The sequence below is a fragment of the Epinephelus fuscoguttatus genome, linkage group LG13, assembly GCF_011397635.1.
Source record: "Epinephelus fuscoguttatus linkage group LG13, E.fuscoguttatus.final_Chr_v1".
Lineage (NCBI taxonomy): Eukaryota > Metazoa > Chordata > Actinopteri > Perciformes > Serranidae > Epinephelus > Epinephelus fuscoguttatus.
Window position 1 is genome coordinate 31,008,328 of NC_064764.1, and position 23,583 is coordinate 31,031,910.

The following is a 23,583-nucleotide window of genomic DNA, read 5'->3' on the forward strand; positions in this document are numbered from 1 at the left end:
AACAAGACCATCTTTACAGCAGTGAAACTTTTTAAAATAGACATAAATAGACAAGGGTCATTGAAGCTGCTCGAATTTATATATTTGTGAAAAAATAGAAACATAATTTCTCTTGATACTGTTTGTCATCACTGTAACACAGCACAATTGAGAAATGTTCACACAGTCAGCCCCCTCTCTCTGTCTTTAAGCTTCTGTAAAGTCTGGTAGTTCTCAGAAATGCTCAGTGTTTAACAGGAAATTGGTGAGGCCATGGTTGTCTGCCGGAAACCGGTGGATTGCCCCCTCCGGGTTGGGAGAGAGTTACTGCCTCAAGCGAAGGAGTTCAAGTATCTTGGGGTCTTGTACACGAGTGAGGGCAGAAAGGAGCATGAGATGGATCAGCATTTTGGTGCAGCCTCTGCAGTGGTGCAGGCACTGTGTCGGACCGTTGTGGTGAAGAGAGAGCTGAGCCAGAAAGTCACCTATGGTCATGAGCTCTGGGTAGGGACCGAAAGAATAAGATCGCGGTGGAAAGTTTCCTCCGTGGTGTGTCTGGGCTCAGCCTTAGAGATAGGGTAAGGAGCTCGGACATTAGGAGGGAGCTCAGAGTAGAGCTGCTGCTCCTTCTCGTTGAAAGGGGTCAGCTGAAGTGGTTTGGGCATCTGATCAGGATGCCTCCTGGGCACCTCCAGGTTTTAGGCTCGTCCTACAGGTAGGAGGCCCTGGGGCAGACCCAGAACACACTGGAGGGATTGCAAATCTCATCTGACCTGGGAATGCCTTGGGGTCCCCCAGGAGGAGCTGGGAAGTGTTGCTGGGGAGAGGGGTGTCTGGGGTGCTTTGCTTGGCCTGGTGTCCCTGCGGCCTGGCCCTGGATAAGTGATGAAAATGGATGGATAGATGGATAACCCTTTTCCATGCTTAAACTAGGCCATGTCAGGTCCATAAATTTGAGGGAACTGGACCTGGAAAATCCTTGAAAGGTCATGAATTTGTTGGGTAAGACAGTGTGGGAACCCTGATGTCATATGTGCCCATATAATATAGTTATTAGTAGGTATAGAACAAAACCAAATAGACTTTCAGCACTTTTTAACCAGTGGATCCATTGCTGTTCGCAGTTCCTGTGCAGTGAAGCCATAACAATGCAATGCCTCCAAAGAAAAAACGTTCAGAGTGAAGTACATGTAGCATGAAACAGACTGGATCTCAGACCAACCTCTCAAATGTCATGCCCCAGTTTAGGGGAGGAGTGATCTCTCCCAGCCTCACAGCTCCTCTCCATCCCTTCTCTCTCTCATCCACACACCACATACAGTCATCTCCCCTTCACCTCCTGGACCTTTATTTCCCAAATGGAGAGCGGCTGTAGTAACCCGAGGAGAGATGGGCTGTACTCCGTCTAAGTCGGCCGTCATTTACTCCCAGGACAAGGTCTGCCGGGACCTGGACACCTGCTCTACTTTTGTCCCCAGCCTCAAGAGCTCCGTGTCCACACCAGAGAGACCTCGGCTGTGTGTGGAGAGCTGCAGTGGCAAGCAGGCTTTCCTCAATGGTGAGTTTATGGTATCCACCAGGCTTTTACGCACAGTGATCCAGCTTTAAAACTGCTGTAAGATGCATTTGAGAAGATTCATGTGCACAGATTTTTTTTCTATTTGGAAAGTTAGTTTTGTTTACCTTGTTTATTCGTCTCCAGTTCCCTGCAGAGACGTCCACGGGCGGTCGGTGAGTCAGTCCTACCCTGAGTGCTGGAGCCCCGCGGGCAGCTCTCACAGCTCGGACCAGTTCAGCACGAAGCCCCGCAGCCAGACTCCGGAGCTGCACGGTGACACTGAGGGGAGCGCTTAAGGAACTCCAGCCTGCAGTGATGGACAGACACTGGGACATTTATTGATGAGCACAACAAGTGGGAGTCGAAAAAAATGTTTATTACCCTTCTACGTTTACGCAGTGATGCAGCGGAGGGTCAGTGCGCAACACACCGATGTTTGATCTTTAAATAAACGTGTCTCTTAAGTAAGTGTTACGGATGTGATTGTGGCATTTAAAAGACAGTGCAGAACCATTTACTAAGGTAGTGTCCCTGCTGCATGCGGTGGTTGAATTTGACAAGTTGCACATTATGTTTTAATATGAATATTATCAGAAGTCAGGGAGGCTGTAGACAAGGGTGGAAAGTAACGAGGTAGCCTACATTTACTCAAGTACTGTACTTAGGTACAATAAGGTACTTGGTGAGGTGCTTGTACTTTACTCTAGTATACCCATTTTCTGCCACTTCATACTTCATAATTGCTACAAACATTTTATCCATTGTCATTCATCTATCTTTTAGTTATTTGTTTTGTCAAAATGAGTCAAGCTCTTCTGTGTGAAAGGCTGATCTTACAAATCTCTATAACTACCACTGAGCCCAACGCACTTTATGTACTTGCACTTACCAGTTTACAAAATGTAGATTAACCAACCTCACTCCAATAATCATATTCTCACATAAAACTTAACTCTGCACAGGACAGCCTGCCTGAAGACCTGAGGGCCGCAGAGATGTTGATGTTTAAAAAGCAAACTCAAGACCTACCTTTTTATTTTATTATTATCTCTAGTGCATACCCATTGAGTGCACAGTTGCCCACGTACAGTTTCACATGGTGTGTGTTTGGGATACAGGTCATAGGAAATTGCAGATTAAATAGTTAACTGAACCCATTAAGAAGAGCAATGTATTCAGACAGAGTTTTTGATTGCTTTATTGAAAGTACAGTAGTACCATTGCCAGTAGTGGGATAGTTAGTGGGCTAAAACTGTACATTAGTAGTTGAGGTAGCACGTTGAAAGGCAGATAGTTAAAGTGTTTAAAACAAACATTGGTCCACAGGGGGAGCCACAGCAATCGGTCGCATTTTAGCCATTTTTAAGCATTTTTCTGTTGTTATAGCGCCACCCAGTTGCCAATTAGAGTTCTACATATCTACCAAGTTTAGTAAAAATCAATATGGCGGTTAGGCCTAGATAAGAAATGAGCTCTCTAGCGCCCCCATTTTGTTTGATGGGGTCAGTAATGGAGGGGTCCCCTCAGATTATGTGTGGTCATATGCCTACAAAGTTGCGTGGTGATGGGTGAAACCCTTGAGATGTTATACACCTTTATGTGATGAGCCACGCCCTCCGCAATATTCATTGCCTTATAGAAGCTCAGTTTTAGTAAGTTTTCCAACTTTTGCCAAGAGGGAACTTTAGATATTGGTCCCTAGATTATGTTCACAGAGTTTCATGCAGATCAGTCAAACTTCCTAGGAAGAGATCGATTTGAAGTGTTTTTCAAAAAATTCAAAATGGCGGAAAATCTATATAACCGGAAGTTATGGGTTCTTGAGGCAAATTTGTTCCTCATGAGGAGAGGCATCTCTGCGCAAAGTTTCATGTCTCTACGACATACGGGCCATGAAATATGCCCATTCAAAGTTTGCAATTTCAATCGGTTGCTATAGCGCCCCCCTTTGGCCAATTGATGTAATATTACTTCATTGGCATCCTCCCATGACCCTCTACCACTGTGCCAAATTTCACATGGATTGACCAAGTCAGTGAGGAGAAAAACATGGAACAGACACACAGAGTTTTCGTCATTATATAGTAAGATTATCATTATTATTACTTGGTTTTAAATTTGTATTTATGATTATTGTGTATTTATTTATTTATACACATATACTGGCATGTTCTTCTATTTCATTACTTATTTATTTACTTATTTATTGACAGATTTAAAAATGTTTTCTTTTCTGAGTTTTTTGTTTCATTGTTGTTGGTGGTGGTTTTTGTTTGTTTGTTTTGTTTCGTTTTAATGCTATTAACTTAATGTTTAGGTGTTGTCTATCTGCCAGTATATTTAAGTTTAATAAGTTGGAAAATGACCGAAATAATCTGAACCAAACTAACTTAACTAAACTAAAACAACCCAACACCTGTCATAAACCACATAAATAACTAAGCACGGAGATAAACCTCTCAGTAATACTTATATATTCACTAAGAGCAATTTATGCCTATTTCCCTGTCTTTGTTTCACACCCTGACAGAAGCTCAACAGTTCAATTCCATGACATCTCAGCTGTCTGCCTAAATCTCGCGATACCGCAATTCTCTCGCGAGTACCTAACGACTGGACACGGGCGAGAGGGAGATGGAGAGCAATGAGGTCTGAAAAGGACCAAATGACCGTGGGCAAGGAGAAAAGCGTCGTGGAGATACAGTTCAGAGACCTCCCGAGGGAGCAGGAGAACATTCCCGGTAACCTGAAGCAGAAGGAGGAGAAGAAGGAGGTGTTCACGAAGGTGAGTGACCGAGCTTTGGCGGTGTGTCGCATTGTTTACGCTGTGAGGAAAACAGACATGGAGGCGGCGGCACGGAGGGAGGAGGGATGGTTTCAGCACCGCGGACAGCGGCAGGAGGAGAAAGGAGGAAGGAGGAGGCTCACAGCAGCCTGTCATCTTAGATATTACATTCCCCTCACACTTTAATTTAAAAGATTTAATATAAAAGATTATAACAGCGCTGTGCCGTCAACATTCCTGCACCGTCTGCGGTTTAAAACACGCTCCCAACGTTTCACACCGTGTAATCCCGGGTTAAGATCCCAAATCCTAAATCTGCCCTGGTAACAGTTGCCAAGATGTCATGTGAGTTTGATTATTGCTGCAACTAACAACTATTTCTACTGATTATTACACTATATACTAGAGTATATGTTGTCAAACACAGTATTTAAAACCAGTGTCATGTCTATATAAACCTATGGGTCGTTAAAGGCCCCAAGTTCATACGTGTTGACACAGTTTTATAGTTTAAAGGAGGGCAGGAGACATGCATTCACTCCAAAAGTAGAGAGTTTATTTGTTAATAATAAGATTATTGTTGCTGGAGAAAAGAGAAAACAATCATAAGTTTAAGACAAATATACTTTACACATAAATTATAATGTGTTACTACAGGCGAAGATAACACTTTGTGGCCAGTATATACAGCAATTAAATACCCCAACCTTTATAAACTGCTGCATTACAGCGATATATGCAGGCCTACATTAATCCATCAATAATTATAATAATTATAATCCAGTAATATAATAAAAAAAATATTTAACCTCTTCCACTCCCACCCTCCCTACCATAGACCCATTTTTGCCTTTTTTTAACTGGGACAGGGGATCTTATTGGGAAGATAGCAGGTCACCAGTGTATGCCACATAGATGAGGTATACATCATCTGAAAGCTGGGAACCTGGAGATTAATTTGAGGTACAGCTCAGCACTGTGTGTCAAGTTTTTCATTTCTTAAATCTGTCGTAAACATTGTGGTTTGGATAGGCCCCTATTTAAACTTTGAAAGTTTAGAGTGAGGGCTTAAAACATCATGATGGAAGTATATGATGCCACTCCCATGTTTAATTACGCCCCACAAGTTGTTGAATCAAACACCATTTGTTACACATATTCAGTGTTAAATGGAAGCGTTTTTTGATGACTCAAGAACTGATAACAGTCCATCTGAAATGCCACATAAAGACACCAAGACTTTGTGGAACGCTGTGGGAAAAAAATCCACGTTGTAATTTGATATCAAATTGTTTGACATTTGGAGATTTCTGTAAGAGCTGCATTTTTTAATACATTTTAATTCAGATACCTAGCTATAAAACTCAGCCCGCTACAACCTCTGAAACACTTTAACGTTGACTGAGGACTTCAGTGTCCCAGAAGAAAAGTCATAGAGACTACAATCTGTTTTCAATAGTGTCAAGATAGGCAGCAATAACACTACATTGCAGACAAACAACAAGAGACAGATGCACCAAAACAATGCCACTAAATAAGGAAAAGACAGAAAATCAATTGTAATTGATTGTAATACAAATGTTCCCATTAATTTGACACTATGTGCTGTATCAGAGTCATTATTTAGTATATATGTGGCCAAACACAGGATTTAAGACCAATGCAATGTCTGTATAAACCCATGGGTTGGTATAGGCCCCAACTTAATATGTGACGACACAATAAAATTTCATAGGTTCAAGGAGAGCAGGAGACGTGCATTCAGTTCACAACCAGGTAAATAATAATAGAAATAAAAGATTTCATTTATAGAGCACTTTTCAAGGTTCTCAAAGACGCTTAACATTGGTTAAAAACGATCACAAAATAGACTACATTAAAATACACACAACATCATTCACACATTAAAAGCTGTTTTGAAAAGATGCGTTTTGATTGATTTGAATCGGGAGAGGTCGGACAGTCTCGAATGTGTTTGGGGAGAGTGTCCCAGAGAGAGGGGGCAGCCAGGCCGTGTGCTTGGTCCTGAGTGGTGGAGTCAGGAGGTTGGCATCGGTCAGGAGTGTGGCGGCGGAGCAGGTCAGTGAGGTGGCAGGGCTTTGTAAGTGAGGAGACGGACTTTTAATTGGATGTGTATAGGACAGGAAGCCAGAGGAGGTTCTGGAGGACAGGGGTGATCAAATCAAATCACATCAACTTTATTTATATGGCACTTTTCATACAACAGTAACACAAAGTGCCTCACAGAGGTTGAAAACAACAAAGAATCAAAACAGAAAACAAAAAAGAAAAGAGAAAACCCAACCCTCCCACCCCACATAGAGATACATAAATATACACATACGCACACACACACACACACACACACACACACACACACACACACACGCACTAGCTATCACTAAAGAGAAATGGCCGAGCACCGAGACCTGAGGCAAGGAAAATCTCTGGGGGCCGTCCACACTGAGTGGGCCCACGGTCCACGGCCACAGGGAGCATAGAGACCACCCCGACCCGGGCAGACAGGAGGCTCCACATCGATGTGCAGTGCCCTTCAGCCACCCAGGTCAGAGCTGTCCACAGGATGGCACCTCGGTCTGGAGCCTGGAGCCAGGTGATGTGATCTCGGGATCGGGAACGGGTGACCTGGCCAAGGGGGCAGCATAAAACACTGCTACAGGTCACACGAAGGCAAACAGACGTATTCAACTGTCACACACAAATTAATAAAAAAAAAAACAGTATGCAATTAATGTGAAATACAAGGTCCAGAACAAGAACAAGTTTTGGTTTCTGGCTGGACCCCAAAGCAGAGACAGACACAGGTGTATGAAAACAAAAGTTTATTGCCAAAGGAAAAAACAACAATTGCAGGCAGTGGAGGCAGGGTGCTGGCTGGCTAGGAGGGTGTCCACCAGTGTAGAGAGCCAGATCTCGGGAGATGACACGAGAGCTGAGCACATGGAAAGCAGGCCACAATAACACACAAACCCTGTCAAGGAAGAAATCACTACAGAAGCAACACTGGGAAAGAGTACGCTTGGCATGCCAACACAGACAGACAGGCCTGGCAGGAACAGAAACAGAAAGGGAGGGGGGGGGCGGACAAAAATACACAGAGAAACAAAAGTAAAACGGAATCATCACCGCTTGTCCAGTTTCAGATCCTGAATTATTCCAGGACGAAGGAGCAGCATAGTTAAAAGCTTATTTGCCGAGTTCTGTTGTCACCCTTGGATCCAGCATTTGTAGAATATTATGAGAGCGTAGGCCATCTTGATTTTGGCCTCTGCACATGTATGTAGACAGATAAGAGGGAACCAGGCCGAGAAAAGATTTTTACATAAAAACCAACCAGTGATGACGTAAATCGTGCAAACTACAGTATAAGATGGAGAGCCAGTATTCCATGTAACAAGTAAGTAGGCAGGGTACTTACCGCAGGGAGACCCCACTGTGAGCCCTAACACTCATCACCATGCTGCTCCGCCATGTTTCTACAGTAGCCCAGAATGGTCAAACCAAACACTGCACTGGCATTTTTGTGTTTTCACATCAGCTCGCATAGTTAGACGTCCTGCTGCCTAAAGATCATTAAAAAATGCTGATTGTTTTTAACACAACACTGCTTTATTCAGTGTTTTTACAGGTTTAGATCACCCGGTCTGCTTATTTTAGACAGGAAGAGACCTCTGCAGATGAGGGTACCCTGTAGCTCAGCGGGTAGAGCTGGCATTCCATGTACAAAGGCTATGTCCTCCTGTCAAAGAAAAGGCAACACTCCCCCCAAAAAACCCTCCTGAACAGTGAAAACTAAAGGAATTGAACCAGAAGAAGTTTCATCTGGCAGCAATCTGTAATCCTCACCGCTACACAGCACTAAATCCCCCTAAATTTTAAACACTGATCCTTTAACAACACAACTTGAAACCAACAAAATATCCACATTATTTCTCATCAGTGTCCTACGTCAAATTGATGTTGGCAGTAGATGTCCTGTCTTTAATTTTGGTCACCCGACGTCACAACCTAAATTCAACCAAATAACAATGTCTAACTGCGTTGGTGCTCAGCTAGGCAGAAGCCTAGAAGACATACAACTGCTGCACCCTTCAGTGTGTCAGCTCTGGTAGTTACCAGCTACGCTCCTCCTAGTGGTTGCTTTTTAATGTTCCCCGGGTTTTAAAAGATCTGGGGGAAACTGCATTCTCCTACTGTGCACCTTGGACATGAACAATCTTCAAAATGATCTAAAATTAGAAACACTTTCATGAACCTCGACCAGGTCTGTCTTGTAAAAGAGATTTTCAGTCTAAATGTGACTTCCTGGTTAAATAAAAATGAATAAATTCATTATATGCTTCTTTTATGAGCATGGAGCAGAAGAGTGACCCCATTTTTTTGGTTTAAACCTCAAAGTTGAGCAGCGCTTTTCCCACTGTGTCATTCTCAGATATGTGTTTCTGTGATATCTGGACACAGCTACACCTCACGGATAGATGCTCGTACATAATGACCTGCACTACCAACAGTCTGCTTCCTGCTCAACTGAAGAAATAACATATAATCGGTTGATTACAGGTGGTGATTCGGAGGCTTCCTCCTAACCTGTCAAAGGACCAGCTAGAGGAGCAGCTCAGTCCGCTTCCATCCTACGACTACTTTGAGTTCTTTCCAGCTGATCAAAGGTAATCATGATAATCTTGCACTATACTTTAACTTATGACACCACATCTTGTTTCTTACGTGAGAATGCTTATGACTTTTCCCTCTTTCTTTTTGTCTCCACAGTCTTTACCCGCACTTGTTCTGCAGAGCGTACATCAACTTTAAAAATCCCGAAGACATCCTGCTGTTCAGGGACCGATTCGATGGCTACGTCTTCATTGACAACAAGGGTATTTCTCTTTGTTCAAACCCAGTTTGACTTTGGTGGCCATGAACACAGCGGACACACAGTGCAACATATTCAGCAATATGAAATGCAAACAGAGATGTGTTTGTTTTACATCTACAAGCTGAATTTAACAGATGGAGCAGTGGCTTTAGAGCTTTTGTTGCCATTGTTACCATTTGATAGCAGGACTGTGAAATGATGAGCTGCCCTTTTATTTCAATATTTACTCAGGCCAAGAGTATCCTGCTGTGGTGGAGTTTGCCCCCTTCCAGAAAATCTCCAAGAAGAAGCTAAAAAAGAAAGATGCCAAAGCCGGGAGCATTGAAGAAGGTACTGACACACACAGCTTGAGCCATCATTAAATAATAACCTGACATACTGAGCTACAGGAAATCAGTGTGTGAACATACTCATCCTGGATTTTAAACCCCCCACAGACCCAGAGTATAAGCGGTTCTTGGAGAATTACTCCTGCGATGAGGAGAAGTCTATGGCCAACCCTGAGACTCTGCTGGGAGAGATAGAGGCCAAGACCAGAGAGCTCATCGGTATGGTACCATAATTATTGAGATTCAAGTGTTTATGAATCAGAGGTATGGACTCTCGTCACATGACTCAGTCTCGAGTCAGATTTGAGTCACAGATTTAATGACTTTAGATTTGACTAAATCAAACAGACTTGCAACTCAACTTGGACTTTAACACCAATGACTTGTAACTTCACTTAGACTTGATACCTTCCCCCATGACCAAAGATCTAAAACTATATTATTTAAAAAAGTGTGCCACAAATCAATTTATGTCCCTTCATTTCTTGAAGTATCCAACATTACCACAATTCCTAGATCTACTTTGTTTGATCCAATCCGACAGCATCAAATCAAGTTGCAGGAGAGAACCATAAAGAATGAATGTCGCTGAGCCCCAGTGATAAAAAAAAAATGTTGCTTTAGATCTTTTTTTTGTTTTTTTTTCATGTACAAAAACTATGCGGTGGTCAACAGTCAGCTCAGTTTAGGACTAGATGTTACAACCCTTTGTTGTTGCACATGAGTGATGAGTGGGAGTGATGGTCCCATCTAATGGTTTCCAAGTGGGAGTCAGTAGGTTCAGGTCAGATGGAAAAGTGTGAAAGAGCAAAAACAAACTGCAGTATGCAAAACATGCAGGTCAAAAATTGCAGAAGGCCGGTGACACAATGACCTCCAACAACTTGTCTGACAAATAAATACAAAGTTTTAAAAGCACTGATGATTTTTGTAAATTTGATAAATGGACTGGACTAATCATCTGACAACTCAAAGCGCTTTTTGTACTACCAGTCACATTCACGCGATGGTGTATGGAGGCTATCATACAAGGTGCTACCTGCTTCTCCGTTATAAACACACTCACACACTGATGGAACAGCCATCAGGAGCAATTTGGGGCTCTGTATCTTCCGATTGGTGGACGACCCGCTCTAGCTCCTGAATCACAGCTGCCCCTTTGCCCATCAGTCTGTTTTCTAAAATGGCGTTACATTTAGTGAAGACGGCATTATGACTTATTTAGGACTTGAAACTCAAAGTTTAGAACTTCGGACTTGACTCCGACTTGTCAGTCTTGAATTGGGACTTGACTCTGGAGTTGCTTGTCCTGATTTGGTATACCGTGACGTCAAAGTTGAAGGTTATCATACTGTGTACATTTGCTTATTTACGATATTGAAAAAACAGTGCAACTGGACATTAAATCTCTCCTTTATTTTAGTTATTTTCAAAGGAGAGGCTTTTTACACAGACTTTAACCATCAACAAAATGGTTTCAAGTTTCAGTTATAGTAATAAAACATTTGTTCAACCAAAAATAATCTTTCCATTTTCATTCCTTCAAGGGTCATTCTGATAATAATGTAAAATCTGTAATACGGTGATACTGTGAAACCGCAGTGTTCTCTGAGACGGTTATCGTACCATGAAATTCTCATACTATTGCAACCTGACTTGTGACTTGCAAGACAATGACTTGGTCCCACCTCTGATATGAATTAACCTCTTCAACACCCAGGGGATCTTTAGGGGAAGATAGCAGATCAACATTATATGCCCAGTGCAAGTGGTATACATCATCTGAAAGCTGGAGACCTGAAGATTAATTGAAGACGCAGCTCAGCTCTGTGTGTTAAGTTTTTCTAGTCATAAATATGCAATAAATGTGTTCTAGTTAGGTGCCTTTTCAAACTTGTCAAGATTAGAGCATATAAGGGCTTAGAACATTATGATGGAAGCATATGGTGCCCATTCCCATGCTCAATTATGTCTCATACTTTGTTGCAGTAGGTTGATACCATTTGGGACACAGATTTAGTATTCAATTTAAGCATTTTTACCACTTGAGAAGTGGTAAAAAAAAAAAGGATCCAAAATACTACATCAAGACACCAAGACCTTGAGCAACACCATAGAAATCCATGCTGTGATTTTGCATTTGGAGATTTCTGCAAAAGTAGCATTTTTCAGTGATTAGATGGGGAGCACTTCGGTTCTGGAAATTGCTGAGAAACCCTCAAGGAGGCAAATTTGATTAAAAAAAATACATAACTTGTGTTTACTTATCTCATTTCAGCCAAACGGACAACACCTCTGTTGGAGTACATCAAAAATAAGAAAATTGAGAAACAGGTAAGAAATGAAAAATGCTTTAAACAAAAAGAAATGACCCACAAATTGCTTTGAAAAATGTGAAGAATATTTTCTAATGTGTTCTTATAGAGAATAAGAGAAGAGAAAAGAGAGGAGAGGAGACGAAGAGAGCTCGAAAAGAAACGGCAGAGGGAAGAGGAGAAGAGAAAGCGACGAGAGGAGGAGAGACGCAAACGAAAGGAGGCAGAGAAGCAGAAGAAACTGTCTGATAAAGACATCAAAATCAAGGTCAGCACTGAAAATCATTTTCATACTTGTTTATCACAGTTGTTTGGACGGTGCAGTAGCATGTGCTTATGGAGTTCCCCTGTATTATCTGCATATCCAGCTCCTGAAGAAGAGTGACAGGGACGATGACGTGGATTCAGACCGGATGAAGGACAAAAGCGACATCGGGGAGACAGACAGGGGCAAATGGGAGAAAGCTGGAGGACAGATGAAGTCAAAGGACCTCAAAGACAAGTAAGGATTATGGTGGCATTGTGTCAGCCATTAAAAATTGTCACCACTTTACAGTCAGGCATAACCAGGGTTTATAAACAAATCAGCCTGTCAGTGAGTTTAACGTCTGCTAATGTGGAGTGTTCTGTCTTTTTAATAAGCTGCCTTTTTACCTGAAAGGATCAATCCATTTAATATTAGATTGGATACATAGTAGTATATATAACTGCAGGGTGATATGTGGAAAAACAATGAGTCAACCATTCTGCAGTTTTCAGTTTGAGGAAGTGGCTTTATTCCCACAGGTCAGTGGTCAGGCAGTCAGTGGGAGGGGGATGTCCTGATTATTTAAAAAGCTACACAACTGAGTAGGTGACACTTGCAAATTGGAAACCATTAGTATTTGATTTCTGTACCACTAATAAAGTAGGTACAGGCACAACTGTTGAGATGGAAAAAAAGAGGGGCTGTCCCAACACCTAAATTCAAATTATACGTAGCAGGGCTTGAGTCTGCTATCAGTCACTAAACTAGAAAAGTGCACTTAGTGAAGCACAGATCTCAGCCAGGCAGCCGTGTGTCCCTTGAGCTGATCTTGATCTTCAGCAGTGTAGCAGAAACTCATAGTGACAGCTTACCGGCTCCAAACTGTAGCTGGGAACATGCTGGCTCATTAACATTAAATTAGCTACCCAGGTACCCAGCTTCTAGGGATCTGGACCACTCTGCAGAAGGAAGGATGATGAGGCGTTCAGGTGGCTTCATTGCAGTCCTCACTGCCACAGCCATTGGCAATATTTTGCACAGATACCAGTCTTTCTTTTTAATCACATCATTTTTCAAAGAACAGAAATACAAGACATCATTAGGAATCTTATATCCCAAAATCTTTCCCACAGTTAGACATATATTTTCCCAGAAAGTTTGGGTTTTTGGGCATAACCAGAAGATATGGGAGTGATCAGCGTTCAAGTTTCCGCACTGCCTCCAGCACTGTTCCTGTGATTGAGATAAGATAGATATTTATTCTTCTTTTTACAGGCTTCAGTCAGAATATCTATCACTGCATTACCCTCTCTAGACAATGTTGGTTTTATTTTTTTTATCTTAGTAATCTCTTATTTGGAGGTATCTGTTTTCAAGTCCAAATTCCTTTTGTAATTCCCCAAAACTTTTTAAGAATCCACTGTGAGTTAGTGTACATACTGCTGTAATGCCCTTGTCCCACCACTGTCTGAAACCAACATCACTGACTCCTGGTTTAAATTTGGGATCTAGACCAGGCCAGATTGATAATTTGATGTCCCCCTCCATATTGTATTCTTTCACCATTTTACTCCAAATATCCATTGTTTGTTTAATAATTTCATTATTGCTTTGTTGAGACATTTTATTTCCTATGTCTCCTAGTGTTGCTTGAATATGGAAAGTATCTATCTTGCCCTCTATATCTTTCCATCTTGCCTGATATAGAGGGCTTGAGCTGCATAAAAGTATTGTTTCAGGTTGGGCAGGGACACCCCGCCCTCCTCTTTTCGTAATTTTTAAGTGTCTTATACCTGACCCTTGGTTTCTGTCCAGCCCAGATAAATCTAGATATAAGTTTGTCCCAGTGTCTAAATTGTGTCTCTGGCATCATTTGTGGGATGGATTGAAAAAGGTATAACAATCTTGGTAATACATTCATTTTTACTACCTCAATTCATGTCTCAAAATCCATGTTGAAAGCTGACCACCGCCTGATATGTGTCTTTATATTGTGATTAATCTGATTATAATTTATTTCGAATGTTTTATTGAGATTTTTTGCCAGTATCACACCCAGATATTTGACCACTTTAGCATTCCATTTGATTTTGTATTTTTCTTTAATTTCTTGGCCTGGAGAATAATTTAATGTGAGAATTTGTGTTTTTGCTATGTTTAATTTATAGCCTGAGTATTCACCATAGTCCTCTAATATCGACATCAGTTTAGGAAAAGTTCTGTCTGGGTCTTGAAGAGTCACAATAACATCGTCTGTGAAAAGCCCTATAATATGTTCCTGTTCTCCTATTTGGATTCCTTTTAAATTGTTGCTCTGCCTGATCATTTGTACCAACGGTTCAATAAATATTGCAAACAATGTAGGGCTAAGGCAGCATCCCTGGCGGGTCCCTCGCTGTAAGACAAATCTATCAGTTAGATGTCCATTAATTTTTATCCTTGCTGTAGGTTCTTGATAGAGGCTTTGAATATACTGTATTGATTGTTTTTTAATCCCTAGTCTCCCCAGCGCCTGATATAGAAATCTCCAACTGACACAGTCAAAAGCCTTCTCTGCATCGAGGCTCACTAATACTGCTCTCAATCCCTGTTTTTGAATCTGGTCTATTATGTGTAGGGTACGTCTAACATTATCCTGAGTCTGGGAACTATGTGTAGTTTATACAGTACATTGCTCCACCACACATTAGTTATGCTTAATAATCTCTAATTTAAAAGTGAAAGGCTAAAGTTACTTACTTCATCAAATGCATATTGTTGTCTCAAATGATGTTTGGGTAGGAGTAATTCCTGGACTCAAAATATTTCTTGGAGGTGCTCTTTGGTTAGGGATACATGTAGACATCAGTTTCAAAGCAATCTCTTTAAAAACTCAAATACTTTTATAATGGCATGGTCATATTAGATATAGAAACAATCTCCAGCGCATTTCAGCCCCAGTCTTTCGTGAAGGAACAAACCAAATTATTTAATATTGGCACAAACAATCATCTAGTGATATTCCTGACCCAGAAAATGTATATTTTGTCACAAAAACTGACCTTCTAAGTAGCTTGGAAGCTGAGATATGGGCACTTATAGATTTTACATGGCGGCCCGCCTTCCACCATTGTGATGAAGCGGCTCCCCTTCTAAACTGAAAGCTATGGTGATGGAGAACACATAAAAAATAATTTGGTGCTTTTGTCCGGCGCGGCCCCACTCTTTTCACATATGTCTCTGAGCCGCCTGACTACTAGGCTTATGTCTGGCGGCGATAATAATTGTCAAGCCTCTCATCAGCACTCCCACAGATTCTGGTTGTTTCTGATGATGTTAAATCTTGTTTTGCCACCTATTAAATATAAGTAAAACACCTATGGTAGGGAAAAAAAACATCTTACTGTGAAGTGATACCAAGAATTCTGATAACAACTATGTCTGTGTAATAATTATGTACTGTATCTGGTGTCTGTGCATTTTCCATCCTGATTACCAGAGGTCAGCCTGAGAGTGATAAGGAGCAGAGAGAGCAGCACGGTCGCAGACAGAGAGATAAGGACCACCGTGGTAAAGACGAAGAGAGGAAACGACAGAGACACCACTATGAGTTTGACAAATTCATGCGCCGCAAAGATGAAACCAAATGGGGGAAGGGCTACTGCCAGGACCGAGCCAAGAAAGAGGGCCACCATCACGGTTACTCTTACTGTCCCGACAGCGGAGACAAGCTGGGAAAGGAGGACAGGGAGGACCTGGGTAACAGGAAGGAACGCCTCCGAAACAAGGTGAGCGAGAAGGTGAGCATGAAATGGGGGGAAGGTAAAAACTCACTGCCTTGTCTGTCATGATGTAAACTTGTAACTGTGTTTCAGATGTTGGTTGAAATGTGTTTTTTTACAGATGATAACCATCAACTCAAATCTCCAATCTCCTTTTTTCCGTTAATTTCAGTGCATTTGTGTCGTAGAAACGGTCTCCATTGAGTCATAAGTTAAAGATCATGCAGTCAGCGTAGAGATAGCACTTAACCGAATTGCAGATTTCTTTAGTAGCTTATTTCTTACATGTCACGCAAAAGAGAAAAGGTTTCCTGCTGGTGCTGCAGATTCTTCTCACAGGATAAAAACATGCAAATTAGGTGAAAGTGAGACTCTAAGTTGCTCGTCATGTACGTGAGTGTAACTGTGTTTGGCCTGTGAAAAGAGCTCCTATAATCTCAGTGCCGATGGCTCGAAGAACATCCAGTGTTAAAACAATTTATTGGTGGTAATCATTCAGGATGGATGAATGAATGACTCATTTTTCTATTCATAATATATATATATATTACAAAGGAGGTGTAGGAGAACAGAACATTCGCATTCAACAAAGGGTTTAGTCAAAGGGATAGTTCAGATCTTTTGAAGTGAGGTTGTAGCTGTTATGCGGTGTGGAGAAACGTAGGAGACAAAAAGAGCAGCTCAAAAAGATCACTCTTTGTTCCAGGAAACTGAACATCACACAAGGAAATCAAGGACCCAACAAAGACTGAGCTGAAAACCAGGACTTTAAATACAAAGTAGTCTGATAAGGGGGTGAAGTGCAGGTGGAGAAGAAGGATGGAGAAGCTCAGATGAGGAGAATAAAGTGATAATGCAGGAGAACAGGCAGGGAGCTGATTAGACTAAGAAGGGCCAAAGAGGCTAACACAGGGCAGGTGTGTAGCTGGGTAAATGGGGGAAAGGCACTAATTTGGGGAGTAAGAACAGGTAAGTGACACATGAACATGAAACAAGGCAGAATACAAACAGACAACCCGACAAAATCCCAGAGATAAAACTACAAATGAAAGAACCCTGAATTATGACGGTGCAAGATACTTATCCATAGTCAGTGTATTACATACAGTAGATGTAATTTGGAACACCCCCAATTTGGAGAAGCAGACAGGAGTACCGACACAGAAGCTAAGCAATCTACTGCTGTGGACGGGGACAGCAGCACAACTTATTTTAGCTACCTAAAAAAAAATCAGTCACAGTTTAAGTGGATGCTATATACTGGGAGTATTTTCACCACCATCTATGCTCTCTTCAAAGCAACCAGACTCCATTGAAAAAAAGTGTAATTTTAGCTCACTGAACATATGAGCTGCTGGTCTACCACTGTATTGATCAGTTAGTTAGTTTGTATTATTGTGTGATTTTGGTGAAGCTGAACTAAGCCTTTTAAATGCCGAAGTCGCACTGTTAACTAACTAACTGATGGAGGCAGCAGTAGGCCAGCAGCTCCTGTGTTCAGCAGTGTTGAATTAGAGCTTTTCTCAATGGAGTCTGGCATTGAGGTGAGCAGTATAAGGGTTTCAGTTCCCCGTCGGAAATTGCTGTCAGACAATAAGGTGAAGCAGTGATAATATTCTATATATAACACATACTTAAACTTTTTTTTAGGTGGCTAAAATATGTTTTGTTGCCGATATTATTCACAGCAGTAGATTACTTAGCTTCTGTGGCGGCACTCCAGCCTGCTTCTCCATCCATCCATCCATCCATCCATTTTCATCCGCTTATCTGGGGGCAGCAGGCCAAGCTAAGCACCCCAGACGTCCCTCTACCCGGCAACGCTTTCCAGCTCCTCCTGGGGGACCCCAAGGTGTTCCCAGGCCAGATGAGAGATGTAATCCCTCCAGTGTGTTCTAGGTCTGCCCCGGCTCCTCCCATTAGTTGAACATGCCCAGTAGGCACCCAGGAGGATCCTGATCAGATGCCTGAACCACCTCAACTGACCCCTTTCAACTCTAAGAAGCAGCGGCTCTACTCCGAGCTCCCTCCAGATGTCCGACCTCCTCACCCTATCTTTAAGGCTGAGCCCAGCCACCCCACGGAGGAAACTCATTTCGGCAACTTGTATCCGCGACCTCAATCTTTCGGTCACTACCCAGAGCTCATGACCATAGGTGAGGGTTGGGACGTAGATGGACCAGTAAATCGGAAGCTTCACTTTCCGGCTCAGCTCCCTCTTCACCACGATGGTCCGGTGCAGCGCTAGCATCACTGCAGAAGCCGCACCAAACGGCCAATCCATCTCACGCTCCATTCTACCCTCACTCGTGAACAAGACTGGGAATAAGCCAACCGACATCTACTACTATGTGACACACTTACCTCATACAACCTCACTCCAGAAGATCCAAACTATCCCTTTAATAAAGTGAATCAGGTCGTCATTATTCTACCATGCGTTCACAGGAGCTTTTGAAAGGGGGTTTCTGTAGCTGCTAGCCCAGTGCATGCTGGGACACACTTAAGCCCTGTATGACTCATAAAAAGAATACGTGACTAAAGAAGATGAGTGACACGTATATTAATATGTATATTCAAAGTGTGTGCTGCTTGTCTCTCCCATGTCCCTGCTCTCTTGTCTCCCTGCAGGACCGTCCAGCCATGCAACTCTACCAGCCAGGCGCACGCAACAGGAAGCGCATGAGCTCAGCGGGCAAAGGCTACGACTGCATCCCCGTGGGCCACTCACCTGAACCCGGGACGGAGCACTGCTACGAGGCTGTCACCATGGCAACGGGGTTGGAGAAAGGGTTTGAGAAAAGCAAAGAGGAACAGTGAGCAGTCTGTGTGTTTATAGAAATACAAATAAATTATTCAGCCTACGTTGATGGTGACAGGTTTGGCAGGATATCATTGTGAAAATAATACACTCTACTGAGGGAGAAAGGCACTTCAGAATCAAACAGTCTTTGAGTCGTTTATTAGATGTAACAGAGCTCAGAGCTTTGAATGTTGGATAAGGTGTTTGTTTGCTGGAGCATGAACATTTTTAGAAAACACTAAATATTTCATCTGCCTCACTGTTTAGTGTTCAAATAATCCTTGGTACAAACCACGTGAAAAAGAACAGGGGCAAACAATAATAGTTACCGTTATGATAGCACAACAGTTCGTGTCAGGCAGCCTGGTGTCATTTCCTGTTTACTCATCATGTCTTTGAAGTGTGTCCCAGTAAGCGGCAGCTCACCTGTGGTATCCATCAACAACTTCCTGGTTCAACAGTGACCTCATCCTCTGCACCAGATCTTGTTACTAAGCCTTTGTAGACTCTGCTGAACTTGGATGTTTTTAATAATCCTATAGATTTTATGAAAATGAAATATAACGTAAGTGGAACTTACAAACAGTGGATGTAGAAAATTGTGTGTATTTTTGTGCGTGAAGGTGAGCGAATGAGAGGGGCTAAGAGTTATTATTGACAAACAGGACGATGTACGGCTTTTTCCTGGTTTTTATGCATCTCATTACACTTGGTCCATCTTATTCTATGGTGTCATACAACAGAAGAGACGTTTTTGATCATCCATGAGCCAAGAAGAACACATTCTCTACATTTCTACAAAGCATTTCCTAGAGATAATAAAGTTGCGAAGTATGACACCGATAAATACATTAATTTTCTATGCCGTGTGCACGGTTTTCTATTAATTCTATCGACTAAATGTAAATGAAAGCCACAAATACTGATGACATCTGTTTAACAAGCCTTATATCATTTTTGCACACAGCCTAACATTTGTCTATCATACCTCTTGTATCCTTTATTTTTTCTTTAAACTGTGAGAAAATAAAGCTCTTGTACTGTTATAACAGACTAAACCAGTGTGTCAGTCATTGTGATAGTCTGACAGTTTGGGTGAGGCAGCATTTTTCAGCAGCACTGCCCGTAGTACACGTTTACAAATTACAGATATGAGTCAATTATAGCTTGCAGTGTATGAAAACACACTTAGCACTTGTGGGTGTAGATATGGGTAGGTGTTTCATTAGTGATACTGAAGGCAGTTAATCCTAAGCTAAAGTAAAACCAGGGGCGTAGATATAGTTAGTGCAAGAGGAAGGGCCTTCCAGCAATGTGTCAGGCAGAGAACGGGCCCTTGTGAGAGATCCAGACTGCCACCACAGATATTTAGTTTTAACAGTCAGTACCAGGTTGGACCCCTTTTACCTTCAGAAGTGCCTTAATTCTTGGTGTCACAGATCCAACATGTTGTTGGAAACATTCCTCAGAGATTTTGGTCCATATTGACATGATGACATCACACAGTTGCTGCAGATTTGTCAGCTGCACATCCATGATGAGAATCTCGCGTTCCACCACATCCCAAAGGTGCTCTATTGGATTGAGATCTGGTGACTGTGGAGGCCATTGGAGTACAGTGAACTCATTGTCATGTTCAAGAAACCAGTTTGAGATGATGTGAGCTTTGTGACATGGTGCGTTATCCTGCTGGAAGTAGCCATCAGAAGATGGGTACACTGTGGTCATGAAGGGATGGACACGGTCAGCAACAATACTCAGGTAGGCTGTGGTGTTTAAACCATGCTCAGTTGGTACTAAGGGGCCCAAAGTGTGCCAAGAAAATCTCCCCCACACCATTACACCACCAGCAGCAGCCTGAACCATTGATACAAGGCAGGATGGATCCATTCTTTCATGTTGTTTACACCAAATTCTGACCCTACCATCTGAATGTGGCAGCAGAAATCCAGACTCATCAGACCAGGCAACGTTTTTCCAGTCTTCTATTGTCCAGTTTTGGTGAGCCTGTGTGAACTGTAGCCTCAGTTTCCTGTTGTTAGCTGACAGGAGTGGCACCTGGTGTGGTCTTCTGCTGCTGTAGCCCATCTGCTTCAAGGTTGGACAAGGTGTTGTTGCTTCAGAGATGGTCTTTTGCAGACCTTGGTTGTAACCAGTGGTTATTTGAGTTCCTGTTGCCTTTCTATCATCTTGAACCAGTCTGGCCATTCTCCTCTGACCTCTGGCATCAACAAGGCATTTTGGCTCACTGGATATTTCCTCTTTTCCAGACCGTCCTCTGTAAACCCTAGAGATGGTTGTGTGTGAAAATCCCAGTAGATCAGCAGTTTCTGGCACCAACAACCATGCCACGTTCAAGGTCACTTAAATCATCTTTCGTCCTCATTCTGATGCTCAGTTTGATCTTCAGCAGGTCATCTTGACCATGTCTACATGCCTAAATGCACTGAGCTGCTGCCACGTGATTGACTGATTAGATATTTGCATTAACAAGCAGAACAGATGAACCTTATAAAGTGGCACTAATCTTTTGTGTGTGTGTGTACTAGGCCCCGTCATACTATCTTACACCGCTCACTGAATACAACCTTTTTTCCTCTGAAAATATTGTTTGAGCTCACACTGCAAAAAGTCCTGCTGTGACTGATGTTTTGTACTTGATTAGGATGACAACAGTATTTTTTCGCAATGCTGTGTTGCATCAATGAGAATAATCACACTCACAGTTTGTGACACTTTTAACCTAGATAAAGCAGAACTATTGTCATCAACAGGAAACCAGCAGCACAAGAACACATCCCGTGAAATCTCATGAACAAGGGGTTGAAATACAGTCTTCCCACTTCACTAAAAAAAAGAAACACAAAATGTTTGTGTGTGTGTGTATTTATATATATATTCAGGGAGAAAGGGAGGAGCTTGAAAATTTTGGGACTTGGTTGTCTGATAACAAGCTGTTTCTTCATTTAGTGAAAACAAAGGCTGTCTTTTTTGGATCCAGAATAAAACTAGGAAAGACCACAGAGATGAAGGCCACAGCGCTGAAAGCCCTCACTAAAATCTGCCAAAACACTTAATACTTGGTAAGAAAATCAGGGTTGTTGGATAGATCAATACTAAAGACATGATCTGCAGCATCAGTTCAGTGTCATTTTGAGTGCTACCACTTCCTGTTTATTAGTACAACACAGCACATTAAGAACAAACTCCAGACTGCCCTGAACAAGTTATCAGGTCGGGGCTGTCAGTCAGGGTTGTGTCAAAGTTACTTCCTAGTGCCCATCTTAAAAGACTACACAGATCCAGTTGGGTCTAACACATAAAATTGTTTATATTAACGACCCCAAATATCTGTCCGACTACTTTATTACTTCAGAGACAATCACAATTACTCAACAAGATGTAAGTCGAGATTTTTTTTCTTTTTAGATTCAAAAGTTCAGAGCAAGAACACCTTTTATTAACAACTGCAAATGAAATAAGATAAACTTCCAGTTTCTCTGAAACTGATCGAAGCAGAGAAAATTTTTAAGCATTTGTAAAATGGCTAACAAATAGTCTCTCAGAGTAGCACGCTAATACAATGTCCTTTTGTGTGTCTTTCATTTCTGTGTGTAATTGTATGGATATTTGCACCCATTGACCTGGCGTCATATAAATCTATCTATCCCCAGGTAGCCAAAGTGACCTGACCCAGCATCAGCCCGAACTTGGCAAGCAGAAATAGATGGGGCTGCATCCAGTTGCCCAACTTGTCTGAGACATGGATGAATGACGCCCCAGAATCGGGCTGAATAACCTGCTTGTTTCTGGCTGCCTACGCTGCCATTGCTGAGCCATTATCAAAAACGATCTGGCCCAGCATCGGCCCAAATTTGGTACGCCGGAAGAAATAAGTCAGGCAACCGGATGTGGCCCGACTCACCTGAGACTCAGGATAAATGTGGCCCCAGAATCGGGCTAAATAACCTGGACTGATTCTGGCTGCCGACACTACTGTAAAGGCGCCATTATAAAAAATGATCTAGCCTAGCATCGGCCCAAATTTGGCATGCTGGAAGAAGTAAGTTGGGCCACGTCCAGTTGCCTGACTCTGTTGAGATTCAGATGAACAACACCCCAGAGTCAGGCTAAATAACGACTGTTTCTAACTGCCAACACTGCCATTACTGAGCCATTATCAAAAATGATCTGGCCCAGCATCGGCCCAAATTCGGCACGAAGAAATAAGTCAGGCAGCTGGACGTGGCCCAACTCGCCTGAGACACAGGATAAATGTGGCCCCAGAATCGGGTTAAATAACCTGGCCTGATTCTGGCTGCTGACACTACTGTAAAGGCGCCATTATAAAAAATGATCTGGCCCAGTATCTGCCCAAATTTGGCATGCTGGAAGAAGTAAGTTGGGCCACCTCCGGTTGCCTGACTCAGCTGAGATTCGGATGAACGACGCCCCAGAATCAGGCCAAATATACTGGATTCTTGATTCAACTCTGGCTGCCAAGTCTTTTCTTTTTGCGATCCCTTTCAGTCTTTCTTTCTTCAGCATCTGTGTACACGCCGCCAGTTTTGCTTTCTGACAGCTCTCTGTTTTTTCTTCCCGTTTCAGTCACAGCAGAGAAAGGTCTGACAGTGACTAGAAGTGAAAGTGGCACTTCTAGTGCATCATTAACTCCAAAGACGTTCAATAGCATAGATGTTTAACTTTATGATTTTCATTTTGGTTTCTTATAAGCCCATTACGGTGGCAAGCCCTGCCACGTGTACAGAGTTAGTTTCATAGATTGTTGAGATGATTCTTGAACCACAAGGAGAGGGAAAAGTGCAGTCGTGCAGATGAGTAAATGTGTGTATTCCCCCACATTGCAGGGAGTTTTCGACATGTCATTTCCAAGACTAAATCGAATGGG

At 42.3% G+C, this 23,583-nt stretch overlaps 1 protein-coding gene across 2 annotated transcripts; it reads left to right on the forward strand.

Annotated features, from left to right (window-relative positions):
- Positions 1–4,073: 4,073 nt before the first annotated feature.
- On the forward strand, positions 4,074–19,666 carry upf3a (UPF3A regulator of nonsense mediated mRNA decay). 2 transcript variants are annotated; one of them, XM_049593603.1, is made up of 10 exons: positions 4,074–4,322; positions 8,904–9,010; positions 9,114–9,220; positions 9,451–9,549; positions 9,657–9,767; positions 11,827–11,882; positions 11,973–12,131; positions 12,232–12,365; positions 15,589–15,889; positions 18,503–19,666. In XM_049593603.1, the coding sequence occupies exons 1-10, from the start codon at positions 4,182–4,184 to the stop codon at positions 18,689–18,691; spliced, it is 1,404 nt and encodes a 467-aa protein (XP_049449560.1). In that variant the 5' UTR covers positions 4,074–4,181; the 3' UTR covers positions 18,692–19,666. The 2 variants fall into 2 exon arrangements, with proteins under 2 accessions (XP_049449560.1, XP_049449561.1); XM_049593604.1 differs by having other exon boundaries at positions 4,091–4,322; positions 15,589–15,877.
- Positions 19,667–23,583: the final 3,917 nt, after the last annotated feature.

Coding starts and splice junctions, on each gene's coding strand:
- upf3a (XM_049593603.1), top strand. CDS start 4,182: ATGAGGTCTGAAAAGGACCAAATGACCGTGGGCAAGGAGAAAAGCGTC. Junction 9,221..9,450: donor CGTCTTCATTGACAACAAGG/GTATTTCTCTTT, acceptor ATATTTACTCAG/GCCAAGAGTATCCTGCTGTG. Junction 12,132..12,231: donor ATAAAGACATCAAAATCAAG/GTCAGCACTGAA, acceptor CTGCATATCCAG/CTCCTGAAGAAGAGTGACAG.